Here is a 27330-nt window from a genome sequence, read left to right as displayed (position 1 = left end):
CTTATGAATAATTTATTAAGGTTCGTGAAGCAGTGAAGGAAGAAGAAGAAGAGAAGACAAGCTACCACGTGCCAAGTCATGTGTCGACGACGGTCAAATGCCGGTGCCTGTATTTTCCACGTGGCAGCCTAATACAATAAAGAGAAACTAGAAAGCTTAGAACAAAAGGAATTCAACAAAGTATAACTCTCTTTATTAATTGTTTAGAAACTCTCACAAAACTAAACAAGCTTTCTCTAAACTCTTGAGGTTACAACTCAACCCTAGAGTCTTATTTATAGGTAGCACAACTTTGCTAATCCTATTACAATTAGGAAAATATAACTCCAAACCTAATTAGAACATTCTAGGCCTTTCTTAAACTTTAACCTCCTCATTAAAGTCATCTTGGGCCTTAAGCCTCTTGAAGATTATCCAACATTCACCCCCTTAAGCTTCAAGCTAGTCTTTCAGAGGTCTTGAACTCCAATCATACTCCTCATTTCCTTAAACTTGATTCTTGCTAGGGCCTTTGTTAGTATATCCGCACGTTGCTCTTCTCCGGGTACGAACTCCACTTCTAGTTGCCTATCTTCAACGCATTCTCGAATGAAATGGTAACGCTTGTGGATGTGTTTGCTTCTCCCATGGAAGACGGGGTTCTTAGTAAGCTCAATGGCTGACTTGTTGTCAATAAGAATGGTAGTCTTCTCTCCTTCTTTACCCGTGATCTCACTTAACAAGTCTTGGAGCCATATCGCTTGCTTCGCAGCTTCCGTTGCAGCCATAAACTCGGCTTCACAAGAGGACAATGCTACTACTGGTTGTTTTTGAGAGCACCATGTGATCGGTGATTCACCAAAGTAGAAGACATGTCCAGTTGTACTTCTTCCATCATCTTGATCACAATTATGTGAGCTGTCACTGAATCCAAGTAGCTTCTTTGATCCTCCTTTCTTGAAAACTAAACCGTAAGCCGTTGTTCCTTGTAGATACCTTAAGATTTGCTTTAAGGCTCCTCCGTGTGATTCTCTCGGGTCTTGCATATACCTACTTGTTACTCCAACTGAGAAAGCAAGGTCGGGTCTTGTATGCAAAAGGTACCTTAGACAACCAATCCTTCTTCGATACAAGGTAGCATCAACTTCGGGTTCTTCGACTTGTCCCTTAGATAGCTTTAAACCAAACTCCATAGGTATGTGAGCAGGATTACAAGTATCTAAGAGCGCTTCCTTGAGAATCCTTCGTGCATAGGCTTCTTGTTTTATCTCAATCCCGTCTTTGCTTTGGTTAACTTCTATCCCAAGGTAGTAAGTAAGCTTACCAAGGTCAGACATTTCAAACTTTGTAGACATTCCGGACTTGAAATCTTTGATGATCTTCATTGTTGTTCCTGTGACAAAGAGATCGTCAACATATACGGCAATAATAAGAAGATTTTCTCCTTCTTCCTTGCGATACACGGAGCTTTCCTTAGAACACTTCTTGAACTTCATTCCTTTCAAGATTTGATCAAGCTTCGTATTCCATGCTCGTGGAGCTTGTCTCAAACCGTATAAAGCCTTATGGAGCTTGAAAACCTTATGCTCTTCTCCCTTCTTTTCAAATCCATCGGGTTGAGACACATAAACTTCCTCATTGAGCTCTCCATGTAAGAATGCCGTCTTGACGTCAAGATGATGAATCTCCCATCCATAAGAAGCAGCTAGACCAATTAGTAACCGTATTGTTTCAAGCCGAGCCACCGGCGCGAAAACCTCATCAAAATCAATCCCGGATTTTTGAACGTATCCCTTAGCGACTAGCCTAGCTTTGTACTTGTTAATTGATCCATCCGCGTTCCTTTTTATCTTGAACACCCATTTAAGACCAATTACCTTAACTCCAATAGGTTTGGTAACTAGAGACCACGTCTTGTTCTTATCAATTGAATCAATCTCCTCAAGACATGCATTAGTCCATACCGCAAGTTCTTTAGCTTCTTGATAACATGTTGGCTCGTCATTCATTGACAAGAGTAATTTCTCACACTCAATGTCAGCTAGAAGGACATAGTCTTCAAGATATCTAGGCGTGTTTACTTGGCGACCCGATCTTCTTAGTGGCGGTGGAGCTACAACTTCTTGATTTTCTTGAGCTTGATCATTTGTGTCTTCTTGTGGTTCTTCATCATTATCATCACCTTGATCTTCTTGATGTGTGTCTTGGTTTTCGTTTTCGGGATTATCCACATTTTCTTGTTGAGTCCCGATAAACGGTCCATGACCTTCATCCACCACATCTCCCCAAATCATTTGAAACATTCCCGGACTCCTTGTAGTTTCTTTGTCGTCTCCCTTCCAATTCCAACATGACTTCTCATTGAAAACAACATCGCGGCTCACAACAATTCTCCTAGTCGTTGGATTGTAAAGCCTATATGCCTTGGATCCCGGCTCGATCCCAAGGTTCACCAAAGTTTGAGACCGATCATCTAACTTCTTTAAGTGTTCGGATTCAATTTTTGCATGAGCAAGGCAGCCGAATACTCTAAGATGATCTAAACTTGGTTTCTTGTCCTTCAAGCATTCGTATGGAGTCTGATTTTTCAAAGCTTCCGTAGGTATCCGGTTGATTAGGTAAGTAGAATGACGTATGGCTTCTCCCCAAAGGTAGTTTGGCACTTGCATTGCTTTTAGAATGCTTCTTGTCATCTCCATCAATGTACGGTTTCTTCTCTCAACTACGCCGTTTTGTTGTGGTGTATAAGGAGCCGTCAAGTGTCTCTTTATCCCATTCTTGTCACAAAATTCTTGAAAGTCTCTTGAAGTAAACTCACCACCTCTATCCGTCCGTAAAGTAAAGATGGTCTTTCCAAGTTCTTTCTCGACAAGAGCTTTAAACATCTTGAACTTCTCAAATGCTTCACTTTTCTCTCTTAGCAAAATTGTCCACATATATCTTGAAAAATCATCAATGATCACAAAGATATACTTGTTCCTAGCAAGAGTAGCGGGTGTGATTGGTCCACACAAATCCGCATGTAGTAACTCCAACACACTTGAGGCCCGAAATTGTGATGCTTTAGGAAAGGCTTGACGAGTTTGTTTTCCCACCAAACATGACTCGCAAATTCGTTTTTCACTACTTAGCTTTGGTAGACCATAGACCATCTCGTTTGTTGACATCGATTCAATGGTTTTAAAGCTTACATGACCAAGTCTTGCGTGCCATCTCCATGTATCTTCTTCGATTCTTGAATGTAGACAAATAGGCTTACCAATTTTGAGATTAATCTTGTAGAGTCTATTTGGAGATCTTTCAACTTTTACCAAGAGACGTCCATTCGGGTCATGTAATGTTAGGTAATCTTGACGCATCCTAACATCACAACCATACTCGGTGGCTTGTCCTAGACTTAGGATATTGCTCTTTAACTCGGGGATGTAGTAAATCTCGGTTAAAAGTTGTTGCTCCCCTGTTTTTCCTTGAAACAGAATTGATCCTTTTCCATCAATGTTAACACACGATCCATCTCCAAATCTTACCTTGCCTTTGACGTTTTCATTCAACTCCGAGAAATAAGTCTTTACTCCGGTCATGTGATTGCTAGCTCCATTATCTAAGTACCATATTCCTTCTTCTCCTTTATCCGATTCATACTTCTTAGGAATCAAATTTTCTTCATTAAGGAACACTATCTCATGCATGTAGAGAGCTGCATCCGCCTCTTGTGTCTCTACCTTGTTAGCCTCTTGTAGTTTTTGTTTCCTTTCAGGGCAAACCGAAGCAAAGTGACCTGCCTTATCACATCGGAAGCACACAACATTAGATCGATCTTTCTTCTCTTTTGATTGATCTTGTGTGTTGAAACCTCCACGGCCTCTACCCCGATTACTCCTTCCTCTACCACGACCTCTCCCTCTTCCTCGGGAATTCTCAAAGCTTCCTTGGTACCCACGCGAATCCGTGCTTGTAAACAATAGGTTTCCTTGTGTATCAATGTTACTTTCTACACCACGTATACGTGACTCGTATACCTTTAATCGTCCTACTATGTCTTCAAAGCTAGTATTGTTTAGGTCCAAGACTTGTTCCAATGAAACTATGATTTGAATATATTTTGATTGTGGTAAGCTGTTAAGAAATTTCTTAACAAGTTTTGGCTTATCAATCGTATGACCTAGAGCTGCGGATTGAGACGCCACCTCCGCTAACCTTCCCGCAAAGGTATCGATTGATTCCGAGTCTTTCATCACCATCCTTTCAAACTCAGCCATTAGGGTTTGAAGTCTAGCTTCCTTAACTCTTTCAGCTCCTTGATTTTTAGACTTGATTGACTCCCATATACCTTTTGGAGAGTCTGTTTCACCAATTTGCAAGATTAGGGCTTCCGTGATGGATTGGAACAATAACCCGATAGCAACATCATTCTTCTCTGCATCCGTTGAACCAGGATCTATGGTGTCCCAAACCTTGTTTATGCGTAACAAGACCTTCATCCTCATAGCCCATACCGTGTAGTTTGTATCGTTTAGCATAGGACATTGGATGACGGTCTTCGCCACCTTCTTTTGGCGCGGCACGGGATCAACAACATCTGCCATCACTCGGCTTTGTTGAATCCGTGTTTCACAAGGCGATCGTTAAACCGCTCTGATACCAAATTAAATTTGGGCTAATTCTGGGCTTCCAACTAAAAACCAATTGGCAATTAGTGGATTGGCCCTAACCCTTTATATATTATTGATTGTCCCATCAAACTTCCGATGTGGGACTTGGATTGTATCTCCAACAATCTCCCCTTCAATCCAAGGACCACATGGATCTTAACACACCTCCTCGATCCCTCACTCGGATCGATAATAAGCCCCTTTCTCGGGCCCCCATTACTCGGGTTTGAGGTATGTCCGTATCCACTTTTCTAGGTCCACCAGAATTTGAATCTTGGGCTCTGATACCATGTTAAATTTGGGCTAATTCTGGGCTTCCAACTAAAAACTAATTGGCAATTAGTGGATTGGCCCTAACCCTTTATATATTATTGATTGTCCCATCAAACTTCCGATGTGGGACTTGGATTGTATCTCCAACATCCCAAACATAAAATTTTATTTTTCCTAACTTTTTTTTCGATTGAATCTTTGACTGCCTCTTACTTCTTTATGCTCACCAAGGGACCAACGAGTGACGGACTGTTTCCGGTTTCCGGTAACACATAGTCTACGGTGACTAAGACTCCTTCAATTACGTCGTCTTCCTCCACCTCCACGCGCCGTTTAGTCGTAGCGCGTCCGTTCACTGTGCCACGTATTATGTGGGAAAGAAAATAAAAGGTGAGAACTTTTCATGTCTTGCTTTTTGGCCCGATAAAAAATGTAGCACACCAAAAGAACCCAAAATTATTGGCACAAAAAAAAAAAAAAAAAAAAAAAGAACCCAAAATTTTTGTATGTTTATCAAATGTGGAAAAATAGAAAGTAGATTTTTAGGAAATTTTAACGAAGATACAATTCAAAGACTCGAAGAAATGTATTTAGTAGTATAGAGGGACTTGCAATTAAATAAATTCGTAAAGAAAGAACTATGCATTAAAAATATAGAAGCTTAAGTATGTTTCCTCACTAGAAGCCAGATTTGCAGCTCTATTTTTGTCAACTTAGCTTTATGTAAAGTTCTTATTGCCATAAGCCAAAAAGTCATTCAAAAGGCATAACATGATATCACAAATAAAAATATCCACTTTTATATCTTATTTGTTGAATATATATACACACACACATTAACTTGCTCGTTCACATTAATTTATTTTAAATTTACTTTATACACATTTGATCCCTTGATAAAACAATAGAAATGACTATTTGAACGTTTTATAATTGAGATTACCTATAAAAAAACAAAGTTAAGAGAAAAATAAAAGTATTGACATGAATTTGGATTCACACACGTACCATTGAATAATATCCCATTATACTTACTTAATTAAAGCCAAAATCATATTATTCTTCTCTCTCTCTTCCTTTTTTGAGTTTCAAAATGCATAAATACGAGAAAGAGAGACGAAGACCCAATTAAAGTCCAAGCACCAATCTAGACCTTCTAGGAAAAAAACCTAAAAACCTAATCCCCAAACCTAAAAGGCTTATCTCCTCTCTTCTTCTTTGTCTTCTTTTACTTTTTTTTTTCTCTCTTCACCATGTCTAATGAAACCAGAGATCTCTACAACTACCAATACCCATCATCGTTTTCCTTGCACGAAATGATGAATCTACCTACTTCAAATCCATCTTCTTATGGAAATATCTCATCACAAAACGGTTTGTATCCATCTACTTACTCCTTCACCGATTGCCTCCAAAGTTCTCCAGGAGCGTATGAATCTCTACTTCAAAAATCTTTTGGTCTTTCTCCCTCTTCATCAGAGGTTTTCAACTCTTCGATCGATCAAGAACCAAACCGTGATGTTACTAATGATGTAATCAATGGTGGTGCATGCAACGAGACTGAAACTAGGGTTTCTGCATCTAATTCTTCATCTAGTGAGGCTGATCATCCCGGGGAAGATTCCGGCAAGAGTAGGAGGAAACGAGAGTTAGTCGGAGAAGAAGATCAAAGTTCCAAAAAAGTGTAAGTCATAACTATATAAGTATTTTTATGAAATAAAACCATGGTTTAGGAATTTATTCTAGCATGTATACTAATTTTATAGTGTATATATGATTTCAGTGGGAAAACGAAAAAGAATGAGGTGAAGAAACAAAGAGAGCCACGAGTCTCGTTTATGACTAAAAGTGAAGTTGATCATCTTGAAGATGGTTATAGATGGAGAAAATACGGCCAAAAGGCTGTAAAAAATAGCCCTTATCCAAGGTAATTACTATCTTTTTTTTCCTTCTTTTTGTTTTGCATTTTCGTTTATAGTCTTTTTAGTTTGACCAAAAAATCGTGCGAGAAAAATTCGGAACATTATAGTGTAACTGATAATAGCCAATGCAAACGAAAATATAGGAGTTACTATAGATGTACAACGCAGAGGTGCAACGTGAAGAAACGAGTGGAGAGATCGTTTCAAGATCCAACGGTTGTGATCACAACTTACGAGGGTCAACACAACCACCCGATTCCGACTAATCTCCGGGGAAGTTCCGCGGCAGCTGCTATGTTCTCCGCAGATCTCTTGACTCCAAGAAGCTTTGCACATGATATGTTTAGGACGGCGGCTTATACTAACGGTGGTTCTGCGGCGGCGGCGGCTTTGGATTATGGATATGGACAAAGTGGTTATGGTAGTGTGAATGCAAACCCTAGTTCTCATCAAGAGTATCATCAAGGGGGTGAGTACGAACTCTTGAGGGAGATATTTCCTTCAATTTTCTTCAAGCAAGAACCTTGATCGATCATTGTTATAATTAACTACTTATATATACACTTATATATACTAGCTACTTATATTTATTGAGAGAGAGAGAGAGAGGTAGAGAAAAAAAACTTATATGTAACTAAGATCTTATTTTGTCTCTCTTATTTGCATGTACATATTTTTTATGAGAGAATGAGACGTAAATTGGGCTTGATTATATTTGATGATGTGTAATGTGTTACCGCACGTTGGATACATATTTTTGCTTCGATTTTGTAAGATTATATTTTCTTCTTTTGGGTAGTTTTACAATATGATATTATGTTATGTAATGTGTACTATCATATGTAGAAGCGAAAAAAAAGACATAACTCTAGCCTACGATAGAGTTCCCAAATGTTGATTAGATACATATGATTTTCGGGAAACTTAATTTAAAATTTACAAGTTTAAATGGTAAATTTCCTACTGATTTAAATTATGGTTGATCATTGTGGAAATTTAATTTTAAAGTATCTGCATTTTCACAATTTGTGAGAATTAGTTTAAACATCTCTTGATTAATTTAACAGAAAAAAATGAACAAGAATTTAAAATAAGGGTGTCGATATAAAGAATTTAAGTTGTGGACGACGAATATCTATGTGTGTGAACAAGTAAAGAAAAAACAAAACAAGTTGAGTTCTACGTTGTGTCCTAATTAGAGAATGGACCGAATAAAAGATTTGACTGCCTCTGCTTTCTATCTTATCCACACACACATGGAAACATAGACTGTGGACCAATAATATTACCCCTACCATCAAAACTGAAAACAATGTTTAAATTCAAGAAACGAAAAATACAAATAAGAATACAAAACAGTCATAAAAATTATATTCTTTTAAAAATATATCAAATCTCAGATTTATAGAATTAATGAACGGCAAAAAAAAAAAAAATGAAGGAAGGGGAAGGATGCGAAGAAGAATCTTAGAAAAAAAGATCTCTTTATTAACTTGTAAATGTGTTTGTGCATATGAAAATATAGGCAACAAAGTAATAGTGGATTCTATATATAAGTATTTCTATATATAAGTATTTTATGACGAAAGTAATAGTACCAAATTTCTGAATATGCAATACTATTATTTGGGAGCGCATTTATGTCATATATGAGATGAATGATGAGTCATATGAGATTATAGATCATGTGGCTAATGTAACTTCAGTTTCCTATTTGAAAACTATGCTTAAATTTTGAAATTCAACTGATATGTCCAATCTCGAATCTTTTCATGATCAATCATCATACTCAATTTGTATTAGTTCACTTCAAATACAGTAGATTTTCTAAAGACGTTCTTTTTAATTGTGTGACACATTCACAATAGCCACTCGCAAAATTTGCATTGGAATATTTCTTGAAACAAAAAAAAATTGAAAATTGTATCAATAGAGCCATAACATTACGTATTAATTCTTACAAAGCTAAGGTATAGCAATTTTGAGAAACCTAATAAATATATACCTATATAAATCCTTCATATGTTCTAGATTTTGACTAAATTTGTACATGTTTTGACTGAGAATAATTTGGCCTACACAGATGATAATTGATGTGATCAAATCAAACCAAACCAAGTCCAATCATAAATCAAATCATACGGAAAATCCATTTGACGCAAATCTGTATTAGAGAAACATTTATTTAGTATTTTTCAGTAATATATTAATTTGCTGATGATACAAATTACAAACAAATCTCGTGATAATGATTTTTTGTTTTCGGGGTCGTAATCGAATTCACCTAACAAAAACAAAAAGATAGCCAGAATGTTAGAAAGAGAAGCAAAGTTATAAAAGATCTTCCGGGAGAATCAAGTAATTGCCAAACCCCCTAGTCCCTAGACAACTATAATGATATGACAAACATTATATAATAGTAGAAAAATACATACAAAAAGCTCCGTTTTATAAAGTGAAAAGAATCTTATATCTCAAGAAAAATCAATTCATCACGTCAATTTTAAAGAAGAATTCAAATCATATTCTAATGGCGGAATATCATCTCTCAAATACTTCTCCAAGATGAATCAAACACAAATCTAAGCATCGAAATCGTTTTGGACGTGTAAATATCGTTTCTAACTATTGGAGAGAATAATAATTGCCAATGACCGATTGATTGTACTAATGAAAAATGCGTGGATATTGCAAAAAAATATTTATATATAGTTGACAAACTCATGGGTTCATGCAAAATACTACATTCGAATCCAAATCCTCCATGTCAACAATTAGAGCTACCCATAATTAAATGTATTCAAGTAATGATGAATTAATACCTAAAATACTTTTGTATCAAACCGGTACGAAAGCTAGAGTTAAAGTTGGCAAACATATACTAGTTTATAAACAACTATGCTTTAGGATATCATTGGTCTTAAATTTTGTTACCACCTTCTTTTTGACTTACATTCATATTATATAGTGAATAGAATTGTTGAAATTATATAATATGTTTTTAATGACCAATTTTCTCAATCAATAATTGGAGTTTGCTGGTAAATAAATGTATTTTACTATCCTCCTCATACATCTTTGATACGTCTCTTCTTATTTAAATGACAGATACAAATACAATAATCCAACTTTTAGGCACGTCAATTTAAGTGTCAACATTATTAATTCTAAGTGGATATAAATAATCTCACTCTTGACGGTTTTTAAAGGTATACAGTAGAAGGATTGTATTAACAAGAAATTCTATATTCGTAACATTAAAAAAGAAAACCTCTATCTTGTTTTTGTTCCTAATGACGTTTCCTTAATTTCTCCAAAAATTGTAATAAATGGGCCCAAAAGTATGGAAATCCAAATTGAGCCCAAAGTTGTGATCCAAAGAGCGATAAAGCTCTCACGAGGTTCAAGCTTCCCACTAGCTCAGATCGTGGGGGTAAAATAAACGGTTAACTAATTGTAAAAAATGATTCATTTTTTTACTTCACTAAAATTTACAGTTTTGCAAAGCAGTTTTCAATCTTAGGAGCAGTGTATGTATGCACATTGAGATGGAGAATTTTCGTTACCTGAAAATTTTCTCCTTCATCTTTGTAATATTATTATCTTCTTCTGAAGCAGAAACCAGAGTAGACAAAAGCTCTGTTTTCCTTGTTGATATCCGTAGCTTTGGTGCTCGAGCTAACGACCACAGAGACCACACCAAGGTTTTTTTCTTACAACAGATCTGTGTTTTTTTTTTTTTAGATGAATCTAATTTAGTTACAAGATTCAGCTAAGTAATTGATGATTTTAAAGGCCTTTGTAGCAGCATGGGACAAGGCATGTAAATCATCTTCAAGCTCTGTACATTTTATAATCCCAAGAGGTGAATTCTCTGTTGGTCCTCTCAGATTCTCTGGTCCTTGCACTAATGTATCCAATCTCACTGTTCGAGTTAAGGTAGTTTTTTCATCAACACTCTCCAAAATCTGTCTTTGTTGTGTGTTTGATTAATGATTTCTTTCTCTGCACGTAACTGAAATTAGGGTCATCTTAAGGCATCAACTGACCTATCAAAGTATAGATCAGGCGGTGCTTGGATTGAGTTTGGATGGATCAATGGGTTAACTCTTACTGGAGGTGGAACATTTGACGGTCAAGGCGCCTTAGCTTGGCCGTTTAATAACTGTACTTCTGATTCTAACTGCAAACTCCTCCCAACTGTGAGATAACTCTTTAAACATTGAATTTGATCTTAAACTATTTTCCTTTTTAATCGAAACCCGTGCGGTTATTGATTTCAGAGCTTGAAGTTTGTGGGGATGAACAGAACAGTGGTAAGAAGGATAAGCTCAGTGAATAGCAAGTTCTTTCATATAGCATTAGTAGAGTGCAGAGACTTCAAAGGGACAAGACTCAACATCACTGCTCCTTCTGATAGTCCAAATACAGATGGTATACATATCGAACGCAGCTCGAATGTGTATTTCTCGCGTTCACATATCGCAACTGGAGATGATTGTGTCTCTATAGGACAAGGAAATTCTCAGATCACAATCACAAGTATCAAATGTGGACCAGGACATGGTATAAGGTAAAATGTTAAAAACCGCTTTTTTGTAACTGTTTATCTGCTGTTGAGTTTATTAAACGGTTTGTTTTCTTGCGTTTAAAGCGTTGGGAGTTTAGGGAGATATCCAAATGAGAAAGATGTTAAAGGACTGGTGGTGAAGGATTGCAAGATTAGCGGTACGACGAATGGGATAAGGATCAAAACGTGGGCTAATTCTCCTGGTCTAAGTGCTGCTACCAACATGACTTTTGAGAATATTATTATGAACAATGTGACTAATCCAATCATCATTGATCAGTCTTATTGTCCTTTCTCTTCTTGCATTTCAAATGTGAGTCTTCTTTAACACTCAAATCTCTAGCTACTTTTAGATTAAACAGGGGCTAACGCCGGTTTAGCATTGTGTTTGGGACTGAGAGTTTTCTTTTGATTCATTTTGTTGTTGTAGGTACCTTCGAAGGTGGAGCTGAGTGAGATATACTTCAAGAATATAAGAGGGACATCATCTTCACGGGTCGCGGTGCAGCTGCATTGTAGCAGAGGAATGCCATGTAAAAAAGTGTACTTAGAGAATGTTCATCTTGATCTTTCTTCTTCTGATGGAGGAAGAAAACAGAGCAGAAACAGAGGAAATGAAGCTGTCTCTTCTTCTTGTAGAAACGTTAGAGCTAATTACATTGGAACTCAAATCCCACCTCCATGTCACTAATTATCATCATCACTATCATCATATGGTCATATTAAGTTTATCTTGTACTTAACTTTTGTGCTTTCTTTTCGGACACGTTGTTATCTTCATATGGTCATATTAAGTTTTGATACTTTTGTTGTCTATAGATAAATTGCTAGTACTCTAAGGAATGTTTTTGGCTAAATAATAAAAGAAATATGGCAAGAATACTGGCTGGTAATAAAATTTGGTTCGTGTTTAACGGTTGGTAATACTGGTTGGTAAGTTTGATACTTTGTGTCTATAGATAAATTGCTAGTACCCTAAGGAATTTATTTGGCTAAATAATAAAAGATATATGATTAGAAAATGAAAATACTGGTTGGTAATGAAATTTGGTTCGTTTAAAGATTGGTTCCTACAAAAATGGAGGAGATGGTCCATTCCAAGAGTGCCATTTAACAATTTCCGGGGAATGGTTAGTAGCACAAATTATAACGATATAGTACTTAAAAGTTTTAAAAACTGAAATCTTAATGTAAAATAATACTAATTTTGTTTATAAAAAGAATAATATATGCATACGCATTTGCCTGTTATATAAGTAAGCAACACCATCTTTATTTGTTCCCTGAGATATTGCTCCTTCCGGTTTTTACGATGGAACTAGAATCAGAAACTCAAGAACTCCATCTTCGCGTAAATGGCGGTAAGTATTCTTACAGAAATTCCAGCGTAGAGCTTCTTGTGTTGTTCTTCTCTTACGTTATGTTCTTGTTCTGTTTCATGTGTTAATGATAGAACCTGAAGGGAAAGTTTCAACAGAAGAGAGAAGTCACAACTACTCGTGGAGGTTAAGAGTGTCTCTCTATGTCACTCTTCTCTTAGCTGGAGAGACAATAGCCACTCTCTTAGGTAGACTTTACTATGACAAAGGCGGTAAAAGCACATGGCTCGAGACCTTGGTTCAGCTTGTTGGGTTTCCTCTAACCCTTCCTTGCTATTATTACATAAAGCCTGAGCCTTCCAAGAATAAAACCATAACCAAGAAACCTACTCCTTCCTTCTTGACACTGTCTTTAGTGTATATTGGACTTGGCTTGCTTGTTGCGGGGCACAGTGTTATGTACTCCTTTGGATTACTCTACCTTCCTGTCTCAACTTTCTCTTTGATCTCCGCGTCGCAATTGGCTTTTAATGCCGTCTTCTCTTACTTCCTAAACTCACAAAAAATCACACCATTTATACTCAATTCACTTGTTCTCTTAACCATATCTTCTACACTTCTTGTTATCCAACATGAGCCTGAATCTTCTAATTCTTCTTCCTCTAAGTCCAACTATGTGATTGGATACATCTGCGCGATCGGTGGCTCAGCTGGTTATTCTCTGGTGCTTTCTTTAACAGATTACGCGTTCGAAAAGATCTTAAAGAAATACACTTTTAAGGCGATTTTAGATATGGCTACATATCCATCTTTGGTAGCTACTTGTATTGTTGTGGTTGGACTTTTTGGAAGTGGTGGGTGGAAAATGTTGAGTACAGAAATGCAAGAGTTTCAACTAGGGAAAAACTCTTACCTTTTGATAACAATTGGTTCAACGATATCATGGCAAGCTTTTTCAATTGGTAGTGTTGGTTTGATTCTTGAAGTTTCATCGCTTTTTTCGAATGTCATAAGTACTATATGTTTACCCGTGGTTCCTGTTCTCGCTGTTGTGTTCTTCCGCGATGAGATGAGCCGAATCAAGTTGATTGCAATGTTTTTGGCCATATGGGGATTTGTTTCTTATGCTTACCAGCATTATGTCGATGATCGAAAACCAGAAGAAGAGCAAGAGCTTCCACAACATGAAGAAAAAGAAGAAATGTAAGAAGATAATATTCATGGCCAAGCTTAGACAAAGATCCAAGAACCAAAGCTTGTAAATAAGAACCAATAAACAGTTATATATAGTAGTCACTAGCTAGAATAAAATTGGAAAGTTTTTAAAATATCAAGTGTACTCTGTCTTCTTGTACCTTTGTTAACTTCTGAATACAGTTCAAGTGATACGTAGATAAGAGGCCACAAACCAACGATGGCGAGTCTCTGAGTACAATTCAAGTGACTTGGAAGAGACGAGGGATTGGTTTTGTAAAGGCATGGAAATCGGGCTACCCAGCTCGGCCCGGCTGGAAGTCCACAAAACCGCATATATTTGAGCTTGGCCGAGCTCTAACACGACTACAATTCTTTTCCGGGTTTTTTTAGGTTTTTCTTTCGACGAAAAAAACAAACTTATAATTTATAATATCTCTTAAAAAAAGAATTTATGTATGAAACGAGTCAATCAGAATTAAGATAACAACTAAAGCCAATTTAGTTTAAAATAAAAAGTTTAAAATCAAATAAATTGTATAAATTCATATCAAATTAATAAAATATAAAATCAGAAGACTTCAAACCAAGGCCGTGCCTATGCAAGGAATAAAGAAACGTTCGCCTACGGCATCAAATTCAATAGAAAATTTAAGAGATCATGTTTATAAATATTTACTCATCACTGATAAAGTTGTTTGTCAAATTATTGTTCGTTTGACCTCAAATGCCCACCAATAACTCAAATGCTAATATATATATATATATATATATATATATATATATATATATATATATATATTTCTTATAGATATTTTAATGTGTCCATACGTTTTTTTATTCACCTCAATGTTCTCCATTTTATCATTTTTGTACTAATTTCTTATTTGTTACCAGATTCTTTTAGTTAGTCATTTTTATCCAATTTATTTTTGTTCAATACTTATTTTACTATTTTAAAATACAATTTTTAAATTATATACCGTATTTGCTATATCTTCGTTTTTATTCTAGTTTTTTAGTAACATGCATTATGCCACGTTGAAATCGGATGGTGACACAATAACGACATTATCATAAACCACTAGATAAAGAAAAAATTTATAACAGTTTTTTTTGTAATTTGTTTTTAACAAATGATATTATGAATTATTTCCATAGAAGTTGTGTTATATTTTTAAAAATATTTAAGAATTATATGTGTTATCAATTATTACTTTTTTGAATTATATTTTCAGTTTCGCTTATGGCAACAAAAATCTTAGGCACGGCTCTGCTTCAAACTAGGTATATATAAGAGCACAGATTTGATTTTTAGATTTCTAGTAAAACACAAATAAAAAATAGGTTTAAGATTTTCAACTCTATTAAAAAAATCCTTAAACAAATCTCATATTAAATAAAAATATTAACAAAAGAAAAGTCAAAATATCATTTTAAGAACGTTTTGGGACGGTCCGAGCCCGACAAAGCTAGCCCCAAAAAGACCTTCATTGATGAAATATCTTCCCAACATACCTCCAATCATCTCCCAAAAAAATGTGTGTGTGCTCCGAACTAGATTGTTCCAGCTGGAAGGATTAGAGGTGCGGTGCATGAAAAGACAAGCCATGGAAGTTAGCCTACAAAATATTTTGTAAGAGACTTTGATAGGCTTATAGAAACGGCTGGATACATCTTTACAGATCATACGCTTCAACTTTAGTGAAGTTAACACCAAGATGAATAAATGCTAAACGAATTTCACTCAAACTTAAATAACCATCAGGCCTGGAGGCATTCAACGTGAAAGCCGACCAGAGAGCAACTTCACGGTAAGAGGGCTTAAATATTTGCATAAAACTCACACGGCTCATAGATCCATCACTGGCGTTCTCATTTGTCATTTGTAGATCTGATTTTCTTTATTTAATTTCGTCTACGTTTCCCCGACTCTCATAGCTTCCTCAAGCACCATCGTTGCTTGATCTCCAGTGACTACTCCAACCTCCGCTGTCACTCGCTCTCCGGTGACTACCTCAACCTCCGCTGTCAAATCGCCTGCTGTGAGAAACGCTCTTCGCTTCTCTCTTGTCTCTCTTATTTCCGGTTTGATTTTATTTTTATTTCGTCTAGGTTTCCGTGACTTGCTCCACAACACAGGTGGCTAAAAAAAGAATAAAACATTTTATGAGGTAATAATAAATAAAAGTAAATAAAAGAACATGTTTTGTTTTTTTTAGCATTGCATATATAGTTAGTATTGGAACACTATTAATATTACTCTCTGTTTGTATCATTTCTATTGTTTCATTGTGATAACATAACTCTAGTGCCTGGTTTTATTTGATATTATTTTTTGATTGGACAATACCTTTGATTAGATAATTCTATTTTGATTGGTGAGTCTACTATTATTAGTTACATAGATAAATGTAGGGAAACTACGTACAATAATTGGTAATATATTATAGGTAAGATGGCTTGAAAAGAAGAATGAATTTTGCATGACTCATTGTCCCCTCACAACTTCATTATTTGTCGCCAATAGACGACACACTTCTTCCGATTGAAACTTCAATCTCATGTTTTGTCTAGCGCGACTCAGTTCATTAAAAAATTTCTGTAAATTTTTAATTTTGAATATGTATCATTTTCATTTTGATAATCTTATAGCTATTAAAATACGACAATTAAGGTCATTAATCATTAATTATAATTTTGAATTTAAGTATATCGTTGTATAAGTGAATTCATCTAGCAAAAAGTGGCTGCAGGGATATCTCCCTTTAATATTTGTAATTTATTATCGAAAGAGTTTTTTTTTCAAATATTAAAATTTCAAGGCCAAAACTACAAAATTAATAACAATCCTTTTTGGATGAAAACATCCAAAACACTAATTTTATAGAAAATTCATCTTTTTCTATAGTAAAAATTCATCTTTTACAAAAAAATAACCATTAAAACAAGTCTCTTTATAAATTAATATCTCTTAAAATTAGTAAAATATCATAGTCTCAACTTTTTTTGAATTTATAGAGATTTTAGTGTATCGAATGAATTTACTATTCAAATTTTTATAAACTAAAACCACTACAAAGGTTAAATAAAGGTCGAGTCCCCACATTGTTACTCAAAATCTATCTTGGTGTTGTTTTTTAAGGTTTACTCGCTAAAACCCGAAATTTACAGAATTTTTCAAACACAGACTTCTGGTGGACGGACTTAATTTGGATTCGGATTCGGGCTGAAGTGAGTTTCTTTAACGCACGGCAACATTCCGTTTTCTTTTCTTTTTTGTCGTCAACACATTTTACAACACAAAAAAAAACATTTAATTATAAAAATATTTATTCATATTGAACCGGATAGAGTATGATGAACCGGACCTATCAATTGAACCGGTCGGTTCGTGATTGAAACCAAATTAAATCTTTATAGTAGTTGATCAACGAGAACAACTGTTCAAAGTTTAGATCTTTGTAAGTTTTGATGGATTATTCTCTACGAAAGCAGACTCTGAATCCAAACAAGCATCTCAAAGAACAGTAAAGCTTCTCTCTTTGTCATTATTCGTCTTCTCAATGATCTCTATTTTTTTCTGTACGATCTCGATGCAGGGCCGGCCCTGAAAATTTGGGGGGCCCAAGCAAATTTTAGAGTAGTTTAAATATTTTTAAAATTGGGGACCTCTTTTAAAAAAAATTATAAAATTGGGGGCCTATTTCTTAAATAAAAACAACTGGAAATTCTGAGGTCCCTAAGCCCATATTTCACCTTGCTGGGCTCAGGGCTGGCCCTGTCTCGATGAGTCATGCCATATCCTAAAATCCGGTCTAGTTTTAATTGTTCAAAGTGATTGTGGATGTTATTAGAATGTCCCACATTACTTGGGATTAAGATCTTTGGGTAATATATAAAGGATGTGACAATCCTTAACTCGGTAGCTTTTGGATGTGACGCTCCTGTTTTTCTCTGTACGATAGAAAGCACTAAAACTACGACATAATGAAAAACAAGTCTGTCACTTATAATATATCAATGTAAATTATATATGTACATTATAACTATTCTAACTTTAAAATTTTAATGTAATAAAGACTAAACTAGTTCCATAAAAAATATATGTGTTCATTAAAAATTTGTTAATTAACTTAAACCTATAATGAACATGTATAATTTAATTAAGTGACACTTTTAAAAATTTAGTTAAATTAATTTTATATAAAACATATGTGTGCATTAAAAATTAGTTAATTAATTTAACTTAAAATTATAAGGGATACTGCATATGTAGAATTTAAACTTTAAAAGTTATAATGCATATATATAATTAACAATAGTGTATTATTTACTTTTAGTTATTTTTTCATTTTGTAATTTAGTTTTAAAAAAATGATGGAATTATTTCATGTAGTTAACAATACATTTATATTATCTGGAAATGATGGTTGTGGTATATATAATTTACATTGATATATTATATAGTTTTATTTAACTTATAGTGATGTATAATTTAACTAAGTGACTATTTTAAATTTTTAACAATTTAATATAATAAATATTAAATTAGTTAAATTAATTTAACTTAAAAGTATAATGCATTAAAAGTTATAATATATATATATATATAATTTATAATAGTGTAATATTTACTTTTTAGTTATTTTTTATTTTTTAATTACTTAAAAAAAAAAAAAATTTGATGGAAAATACTTCGTGTAGTTGACAAAAAAAAGAAATACTTCGTGTAGTTAACAAGGCATTTATATTATCTGAAAATGATGGTTATGGTGTTGCACACATAACCGATGATAGTTCGGGGATGTCCGTATGTAATATCAATAGTTCGTGTAGTTAGCGAGACATTAAAATAGTCTGCATGTGTGGTGATGTGTTGGCGTATAATTCGTGTAGCTGACAATGATTTTTCCTTTATATAATCACATTCTTTTAATAACGTGTTGCTTGATTCGTGTTAATTGATAATTTGATACATTAAGCACTATCGTTGTTGACTTCTAAATCCACAAAATAGATACTAACAAAAGAAAGTAAGAACTTTTTTTCAAGTGGACACTCGAGCCAATAAGATTACAATAAGATCCATCTGTTTCACCAAACTCAGCCTATTTTAACAGCGTTGTGTATAAGAAGTTTTCTTAAAGCCGCCAATTAGAAGGTTATAAGAATTCCAAGTCAACGGTAAACAGCTTTACCAAAATATGACGCACTTGCCGCCAACCTCCGTCCATCTATATAACAGCTTTGTCAAAACTCTGTTTGTGGGAAGTTCTCTTAGAGCCGTCATGGAAAGAACTCAAGAACTCTATGTCAATGGTAAGCAAAAAGGCCTCTCGAAGTGTAGATCTCTTTGAAAATCATCTGAAACCATGCAGATTATTTGATTATTTCATGATATATGCTAATAATGAGTGTTGTCTTATTTATGTTTTCAGATGATCAGAACATAGAAGCAAACCTAACAGGTCAGGAGGAAATGAATACCACCATGAAAATCGAATCTTCGTCTGTTCCTCAATCGAAGAATTATAAGAAATGGCTTCGTATTTTCATTTATGTGTTCTTTGTCCTTGCCTGCCAAGCACTTTCTACAATTTTGGGCAGAGTGTACTATGAAAATGGTGGGAAGAGTACATGGATGGGAACACTTGTCCAACTAATCGGCTTCCCTGTTCTGTTTCTCTTCCGCTTCTTTTCCCGAATCAAAAATTCCAAATCAACAGATGCAGATTACAGAAAGTTCTCTTCCTACACCATTCTTGGATCAGTTTACATTGTTACTGGACTGTTAGTGTCTGCTAATTCTTATATGTCCTCTGTTGGTTTACTATACTTACCTGTTTCTACTTTCTCCCTCATCTTGGCCTCACAATTGGCCTTCACTGCCTTCTTCTCATATTTCCTAAACTCGCAGAAGTTCACACCTTTCATTGTGAATTCTCTATTCCTCCTCACTATTTCCTCTGCCCTCCTCGTGGTAAACACTGATTCGGAAACCACAGCAAAAGTTTCTAGAGTAAAATATGTGATAGGGATCATATGTACCATTGGTGCTTCTGCTGGGATTGGACTGCTGCTATCTCTGGTACAACTGATCCTCAGGAAGGTTTTAAAGAAGCAAACATTCTCAACGGTTACGGACCTGGTCGCTTACCAATCTCTAGTTGCAAGCTGTGTGGTTCTCATAGGACTTTTCGCAAGCGGAGAGTGGAAAACTTTAACAAGTGAGATGGAAAACTACCAACTGGGGAAAGCGCCATACGTTCTGACTTTGGCCTCGATAGCTATTTCCTGGCAAGTCTACACCATTGGTGTTGTGGGACTGATCTTCGAGTCATCTTCTGTGTTCTCCAATTCCATAACTGCTGTGGGATTGCCTATAGTTCCAGTTGTAGCAGTGATTGTTTTCCATGATACAATGAACGCGTCAAAGATCTTCTCCATCGTTTTAGCTATCTGGGGCTTCATTTCATTTGTCTATCAGCACTACCTCGATGAGAAAAAGTTGAAGACTAGCCACACAAGTTCTGTAGGAGACCCTCATCTACCTGTTGAGGAAGGTCACACAAACATACAAAGTGTATGATCAAAGCATATATCCAGTATAAAGCCAATGTATCTTTGTACAGTTTGAGCATAGATATAAAAACGTGTAACTCTATTTTGCCAACTAGTCAGTTAAAAGTTACTGATAAGTTTTGTACATAAGATACCAATAATTCAGATTTTTTTGTACCTCTATATAGCCCAGAGATAGCCATAACTTTGTCATCTTGCAATGCATTTGAAACATCGAGAACAGAGAGGCAAATAGGCTAAAGCATCTTTGGGAAAACAGAGCTTTGAACAAAAAAGAAAAAACAAGGGAACAGAACATAATACCCACTTACTTGGAAGCCACTGACGTAACAAACAAACAATGTAGTGACTTGAACAGTGACTTGCAACAAAACTCATAAAAATACCAAAAAACAGGAGCTTGGCCATTCAAAAGTTTCAAGAATTCCAAGTCAAGTGTAAGCAAATAAGAAAAGTCAATGGTCAACATGAGACTACTAAATTATGATACTGCAGTCATCTATCGCCTGCCCCATCTATATAATAAGATTTACTAAAAGCATGCCATGTTTGATAGTGCAACTTGTGTAGGGCATTTAGCTTTTATAATAAACGATCAATCTGTGTATAAAGAAAGGTCTCTTGTGTATCTGCAAGACATCTCAAAAAAAAAAAAAAAAAAAAAATCAATTAACTCAATCTGATTTCTTCCAACTGTTTTTCTCATTTCTCATGGACAGATCTCAAGAGCTCTATGCTAATGGTATGCAAGAAACACTTGGTAGCTTTAGATCCTTTGATTCTTTTTTCATAAAAATATAGTAACCACTAGTGTTAATTTTTCAGGTGACCAGAACTTAGAAGCAAACCTTATAAGACATGAGGAAACTGAATCATCATCGGTACCTCAAACGACAAACTATAAAAGGTGGCTCCGTGTCTCCATATACGTTATCTTTGTCCTATTCTGCCAACCACTTGCTACAATTCTGGGTAGATTGTACTATGAAAATGGAGGGAACAGCACATATGTGGTAACACTTCTTCAACTCATTGGCTTCCCTGTTCTGGTTCTCTTCCGTTTCTTTTCACGAATCAGACAACCCAAATCAACAGATACCAATTTCAGTCAGTCCCCTTCCTTCACCATCCTTGCATCGGTTTACTTGTGCACTGGACTGCTAGTATCTGCTTATGCTTATTTGTCTGCGGTTGGGTTGCTCTACTTACCAGTCTCTACTTTCTCCCTCATCTTGGCCTCACAGTTGGCCTTCACTGCCTTTTTCTCGTATTTCCTTAACTCGCAAAAGTTTACTCCTTTCATCGTCAATTCTTTGTTTCTCCTCACTGTTTCCTCTGCTCTTCTCGTGGTCAACACTGATTCAGAAAACTCAGCAACTGTCTCTAGAGTACAATATGTGATCGGGTTCATATGTACCATCGGTGCTTCTGCTGGGATTGGACTGCTACTATCTCTGATACAACTGCTCTTCAGGAAAGTTTTCACGGATCATACATCGTCGGCAGTCATGGACTTGGCCATTTACCAATCTCTCGTTGCAAGTTGTGTGGTTCTCATAGGACTATTTGCAAGTGGAGAGTGGGAAACTTTGCCAAGTGAGATGAGAAACTACAAACTGGGGAAAGTGTCATATATCTTGACTTTGTCCTCAGCAGCTATTTCCTGGCAAGTATACACTCTTGGTCTTGTGGGATTGATCTTCGAGTCATCTTCTGTGTTCTCCAATTCCATTACAGCTGTGGGATTGCCTATAGTTCCAGTTGTAGCAGTGATAGTTTTCCACGATAAGATGGACGCATCGAATATCTTCTCTATCATCTTAGCTATCTGGGGCTTCCTTTCATTTGTCTATCAGCACTACCTCGACGAAAAAAAGTTGAAGACTAGCCACACAAGTGCTGTAGAAGATCTTCACCTACCTGTTGAGGAAGGTCACACAAACATACAAACTTATGATCATGCATATATTATATGAAGCTCATGACTCTCTCTCTGTATAGTGTGAGAAAAGATAAAAAAATGGAACTCTATTTCGCCAACTAGTGTGTGATATGTAACTGCTGATTTTGTACATAAGATACCAATAAGATACCAATATTTCAGATTTGATTTTAGCAGATATAACCATGTCACATTTGTGATATTTCCGTTTCGTGAGTGTGACACCAGAGATAATCATAACAAAAAGATGCAATGCTATACTCTGCTTTGATGCAATGCATATGAAACACCGAAAACAAGAGCAAACAACGAAAGAAGAGAGACAGATAGGCTAATGCATCCTTGAGAAAACAGAGCTTTAAGTAAAAAAAACAAGGGAACTGAAACAATACCACTTGGACTCGCTGACATAACAAATAAACAATGTAGTGACTTGAACAATAAATCTTTTATTCCTTTGCAACAAAACTTCTTATATTACCAAAAAAATGTACTCCAGGAGTTTGGCTTCTTGTATCTTTGTTGATGCTGCATTCAAAGGTTTCCAAATTGATATAATGTCAATAGATAGTTACATACTGCATTGTTGTTTTCTTAGAGCATTCAAAGGTTTCAAGAATTCCAAGTCATGTGCGTAAGCCAAAAATGAAAAAAAGTTCTCTTAGAGCCGCCATTCAAAAGTTCAAGAATTCCAAGTCAAGTGTAAGCAAATAAGAAAAGTCAATGGTCACCATGATACTACTAAATTATGATACTGCTGTCATCTATCGCCTGCCCTATCTTTATTATACACAAATTAGTAAAAGTCTGTCAAGTTTGATTAGTGCAACTTATCTTGTGTATAAAGAAAGGCTCTTGTGTATCTGCAAGACATATCAAACGAAAGAAATCAATAAACACAATATTTTTTCTTTCATTTCTCATGGGAAAATCTCAAGAACTCTATGCCAATGGTATGCAAAAGGCCCTTGATAACGTTAGATCATTTGATTCTTTTTTGATGAAATATATTAACGTTGAGTGTTCATTTTTCAGGTGACCAGAACTTAGAAGCAAACCTTATAGATCATGAGGTAAGTGAATCATTATCGGTACCTCAAACGAAGAACTGTAAAAGGTGGCTCCGCGTCTCCATTTACGCAATATTTGTCATCTTCTGCCAACCACTTGCTACAATTCTGGGTAGATTGTACTATGAAAATGGAGGTAACAGCACATATGTGGTAACACTTCTTCAACTCATTGGCTTCCCTGTACTGGTTCTCTTCCGTTTCTTTTCACGAATCAGACAACCCAAATCAACAGATACCAATTTCAGTCAGTCCCCTTCCTTCACCATCCTTGCATCGGTTTACTTGTGCATTGGACTGCTAGTATCTGCTTATGCTTATTTGTCTGCGGTTGGGTTGCTCTACTTACCAGTCTCTACTTTCTCCCTCATCTTGGCCTCGCAGTTGGCCTTCACTGCTTTTTTTCTCATATTTCCTTAACTCGCAAAAGTTCACTCCTTTCATCGTCAATTCTTTGTTTCTCCTCACTGTTTCCTCTGCTCTCCTCGTGGTCAACACTGATTCAGAGAACTCAACAAATGTCTCTAGAGTACAATATGTGATCGGGTTCATATGCACCATCGGTGCTTCTGCTGGGATTGGACTGCTACTATCTCTGATACAACTGCTCTTCAGGAAAGTTTTCACGGATCATACATCCTCGGCAGTCATGGACTTGGCCATTTACCAATCTCTCGTTGCAAGTTGTGTGGTTCTCATAGGACTATTTGCAAGTGGAGAGTGGGAAACTTTGCCAAGTGAGATGAGAAACTACAAACTGGGGAAAGTGTCATATATCTTGACTTTGGCCTCAGCAGCTATTTCCTGGCAAGTATATACACTGTTGGTTGTGTTGGATTAATCTTCGAGTCATCTTCTGTGCTCTCCAATTCCATAACTGCTGTCGGGTTGCCTATAGTTCCAGTTGTAGCAGTGATAGTTTTCCATGATAAGATGGACGCATCGAAGATCTTCTCCATCATTTTAGCTATATGGGGCTTCCTTTCATTTGTCTATCAGCACTACCTCGACGAAAAGAAGTTAAAGACTTGTCACACAAAACCTGTCAAGGAAGATACACAAACTTGATGAAAGGTAGCTGCCTTGAAGGTCACACAAACAAACATACAAAGTTGTGCACACAATCATGCATATAATATATATAAATCTTGTCTGTGTAATTCTTGTAATGGTCCATGTAAATGGGACACATGTCTCTCTATACAGCTAGAGCATATATATCAGAAATGTGCAAGTCTCTTTTGGTCAAATATTCAGTAATAAATAAATGAATAATTCTGTAGATAAGGTACACACATTTCAGATATTTAGAACTGCTATTAAGCAACGAATTGTATAATACAAGCAGGGTGATAAAAGCAGACGTTTCTTTAACAGAAAACCATGTCTATATTGTGATATTTTTCCGTGGTGTATAATGAAAAAAGAAGAAATCTTAGAAAAATAGGTCCCAACATAAGCAAAGCTTTGAACAAAAAGTAAATGACCAGAAATAATACCATTTGGAAGTCTATGACTTAACAGTTTATAAAGCGACTTCCTCTGCAATCCAGTATTGTTGTTGCAAATATCTTCTCTTGAAAACATAGGGGAGACAAAAAATTCAAGACTAGCCAGGGAAACCTGAAGTGTGTTCATAATCCACATGCCACATCATAAGAAAAGTCAGACGGAGCAAGCCAGATGAACTCTCAAAATTTTCGTCCTCAAGATCACACAATCATAGAACTATACATACGTCATATATGCGTATGCGTGTTAAGTTTCTATTTGTCTATGCGTATGGGGTTCATGTTTCTCCACATAGTTGCAGAAGAAATTCTGAATGAATATGGGCTACACATCATTTACGCCTGGACTTAACTCATTTATTGGTCAACAATAGTGGCATCTTTGCATGTAGAAAGACTAAAGAAACTAAATTCATGGACAGAGTCAATATATGGTTGGCATTTACTGAATGTGGGGCCAAGAAAAATGAAACTTAGACGGTGACCGATTCCTAATCCCTGAATATATATCAAAGGAGCAATCACTTGGTAGCATTTGCAATCAAGAGAATTAATAATAAGATACCTATTACTTCGAATCTGTTAAGAACATCGTTAGTTCCTCCTTGTCCATCTCCAAGGAGGTGATTCCACATCCACCATGACCGCGGATCAAGAACTACAAGTCATCGGTGAGTAAGCATAAACCAGTTCGTAGTGAACGTACTAGTCTTTCATCTTCAAAAAAAAAGAAAGAATAAGATGGTTAATTATGATATTTTATTATTCAATATATGATACGATTGACAACAAAATAAAGTATTAAACTAATTTTTGCGTTATTTTCCCTCACTTACCAGTTCAGCAGGGAAAAGAACCAAATCCAACAGTTCAAGATGAAAGAAATTCGGTCAGTAGCAGCCAAACAGAAGTATCTCGCTCTAACACGTACAAACGGTGGCTCCGGGTGTCTCTCTATACATTCTTTGTCATTTCAGGCCAAACAGTTGCTACAATTTTGGGCAGACTATACTATGACAACGGAGGAAACAGTAAATGGCTAGCAACGGTAGTTCAACTTGTTGGCTTTCCTGTTCTACTTCCATATTATCTCATGTCAATCAAAACACATGCAACAACTCATAGAGATGGAAAAAGAACCTCACCTAGGAACCGTGTATTGGTTTACGTAGTGCTTGGACTTCTTGTAGGAGCAGATTGCTATCTGTACTCCATCGGACTTCTTTACTTACCCGTTTCTACATATTCCCTGATCTGTGCATCTCAGTTAGCCTTCAACGCTTTCTTCTCTTATTTTCTTAACTCACAAAAACTTACTCCTATCATTTTGAATTCTCTTTTTCTCCTAACTATATCTTCCACCCTACTTGCGTTCAATAATGAGGAGTCAAATTCCACAAAAGTTACAAAAGGAGAGTATGTCAAAGGTTTCATATGCACAGTTGCTGCGTCTGCTGGGTATGGCCTTGTCTTATCCCTACAACAGCTAGCCTTCCTTAAAGTCCTAAAGAGGCAAACTTTCTCAGAAGTTATGGATATGATAATCTACGTGAGTCTAGTTGCCAGTGGTGTTAGTGTGGTGGGGCTTTTTGCTAGTAGCGAATGGAAAACTTTGAGCAGTGAAATGGAAAACTACAAACCTGGGAAGGTATCCTACATTATGAACCTAGTGTGGACAGCTGTTACCTGGCAGGTATTCTCCATCGGTGGCACAGGACTGATCTTCGAGCTTTCCTCTCTATTCTCAAATGCAATAAGCGTTTTAGGACTCCCCGTGGTTCCCATCCTGGCTGTAATCATTTTCCATGACAAAATGAATGGGTTAAAGGTGATTTCTATGATCCTGGCTATTTGGGGTTTCACTTCCTATGTCTACCAACAATATCTTGATGACAAAAACTTGAAGAAAAGTCATGGAATCACAACAACAAAATCCCCTGACCCACCAGAAGCAGAAGAGTCAAGTTGGCAATCAAAATAACCTGATTTTTGAAAGATGGTGTCCTGCAGTTTACACACTCAATCAATCTGGTTAAGAAACTTACTTTACTTATCGACCTGGAGGCATCCTACAAGGAAGAATACACAATACATTTTTGATGCAACTAATGTGAAGTCTCAGCTTGAAATTTTTTGCATCAATGTAACAGAAAGTAGATTTCATTTAAATAAATACTGAATGACTCTGGTTTAGTTTAGTGAAACAGCATTACCAAGTTTAGAACAGCTGATTACAACTTGCGTTCATAGCAACTAAAGATAAAATGTAACTCAACCCTGTATGTAACGAGAACGTGCAGGTGTAGGCAGAGT

The 27330-nt window shown here is 35.9% G+C and overlaps 7 protein-coding genes and 3 long non-coding RNA genes across 10 annotated transcripts; 7 read left to right on the top strand and 3 right to left on the bottom strand.

The window, feature by feature from the left end:
* The first annotated feature begins 5893 nt into the window (after positions 1 to 5893).
* LOC9306137 (probable WRKY transcription factor 28) lies at positions 5894 to 7616 on the top strand. Its single transcript, XM_021016520.1, has 3 exons — positions 5894 to 6588; positions 6688 to 6831; positions 6970 to 7616. The coding sequence occupies exons 1-3, from the start codon at positions 6158 to 6160 to the stop codon at positions 7352 to 7354; spliced, it is 960 nt and encodes a 319-aa protein (XP_020872179.1). The 5' UTR covers positions 5894 to 6157; the 3' UTR covers positions 7355 to 7616.
* A 2716-nt stretch (positions 7617 to 10332) lies between these two features.
* Positions 10333 to 12184, top strand: LOC9306136 (exopolygalacturonase). Its single transcript, XM_021016710.1, has 6 exons — positions 10333 to 10530; positions 10622 to 10765; positions 10852 to 11028; positions 11110 to 11399; positions 11481 to 11709; positions 11827 to 12184. Exons 1-6 carry the CDS (start codon positions 10363 to 10365, stop codon positions 12085 to 12087), a joined length of 1269 nt encoding a protein of 422 aa, XP_020872369.1. The 5' UTR covers positions 10333 to 10362; the 3' UTR covers positions 12088 to 12184.
* A 396-nt stretch (positions 12185 to 12580) lies between these two features.
* On the top strand, positions 12581 to 14079 carry LOC9306135 (probable purine permease 6). The gene is made up of 2 exons (XM_002870018.2): positions 12581 to 12757; positions 12850 to 14079. Exons 1-2 carry the CDS (start codon positions 12709 to 12711, stop codon positions 13920 to 13922), a joined length of 1122 nt encoding a protein of 373 aa, XP_002870064.1. The 5' UTR covers positions 12581 to 12708; the 3' UTR covers positions 13923 to 14079.
* A 4776-nt stretch (positions 14080 to 18855) lies between these two features.
* Positions 18856 to 19451, bottom strand: LOC110226626. The gene is made up of 2 exons (XR_002330566.1): positions 19374 to 19451; positions 18856 to 19276 (listed from the first exon to the last, which is right to left on the bottom strand). It is a non-coding gene; the product is annotated as an uncharacterized LOC110226626 (long non-coding RNA).
* On the top strand, positions 18966 to 21129 carry LOC9306134 (probable purine permease 8). Its single transcript, XM_002870017.2, has 2 exons — positions 18966 to 19231; positions 19351 to 21129. Exons 1-2 carry the CDS (start codon positions 19117 to 19119, stop codon positions 20499 to 20501), a joined length of 1266 nt encoding a protein of 421 aa, XP_002870063.2. The 5' UTR covers positions 18966 to 19116; the 3' UTR covers positions 20502 to 21129.
* LOC9306133 (probable purine permease 7) lies at positions 21128 to 22599 on the top strand. Its single transcript, XM_002870016.2, has 2 exons — positions 21128 to 21236; positions 21320 to 22599. Exons 1-2 carry the CDS (start codon positions 21206 to 21208, stop codon positions 22468 to 22470), a joined length of 1182 nt encoding a protein of 393 aa, XP_002870062.1. The 5' UTR covers positions 21128 to 21205; the 3' UTR covers positions 22471 to 22599.
* Positions 22600 to 22991: 392 nt separating this feature from the next.
* Positions 22992 to 23624, bottom strand: LOC110226625. Its single transcript, XR_002330565.1, has 2 exons — positions 23532 to 23624; positions 22992 to 23299 (listed from the first exon to the last, which is right to left on the bottom strand). It is a non-coding gene; the product is annotated as an uncharacterized LOC110226625 (long non-coding RNA).
* LOC110226623 (probable purine permease 21) lies at positions 23277 to 24790 on the top strand. The gene is given in 4 exon segments (XM_021018715.1): positions 23277 to 23389; positions 23472 to 23905; positions 23907 to 24320; positions 24323 to 24790. Coding segments are annotated over 4 exon segments (1131 nt in total). The 5' UTR covers positions 23277 to 23358; the 3' UTR covers positions 24575 to 24790.
* Positions 24463 to 25943, bottom strand: LOC110226624. The gene is made up of 4 exons (XR_002330564.1): positions 25854 to 25943; positions 25583 to 25734; positions 25006 to 25129; positions 24463 to 24548 (listed from the first exon to the last, which is right to left on the bottom strand). It is a non-coding gene; the product is annotated as an uncharacterized LOC110226624 (long non-coding RNA).
* On the top strand, positions 25591 to 27215 carry LOC9306132 (probable purine permease 10). Its single transcript, XM_021018713.1, has 2 exons — positions 25591 to 25688; positions 25857 to 27215. The coding sequence occupies exons 1-2, from the start codon at positions 25658 to 25660 to the stop codon at positions 26996 to 26998; spliced, it is 1173 nt and encodes a 390-aa protein (XP_020874372.1). The 5' UTR covers positions 25591 to 25657; the 3' UTR covers positions 26999 to 27215.
* Positions 27216 to 27330: the final 115 nt, after the last annotated feature.

Source organism: Arabidopsis lyrata (assembly GCF_000004255.2).
Source record: "Arabidopsis lyrata subsp. lyrata unplaced genomic scaffold ARALYscaffold_7, whole genome shotgun sequence".
NCBI lineage: Eukaryota > Viridiplantae > Streptophyta > Magnoliopsida > Brassicales > Brassicaceae > Arabidopsis > Arabidopsis lyrata.
The sequence above is the reverse complement of the archived record's forward strand: the minus strand, read 5'-3'. Positions and strand labels throughout refer to the sequence as shown.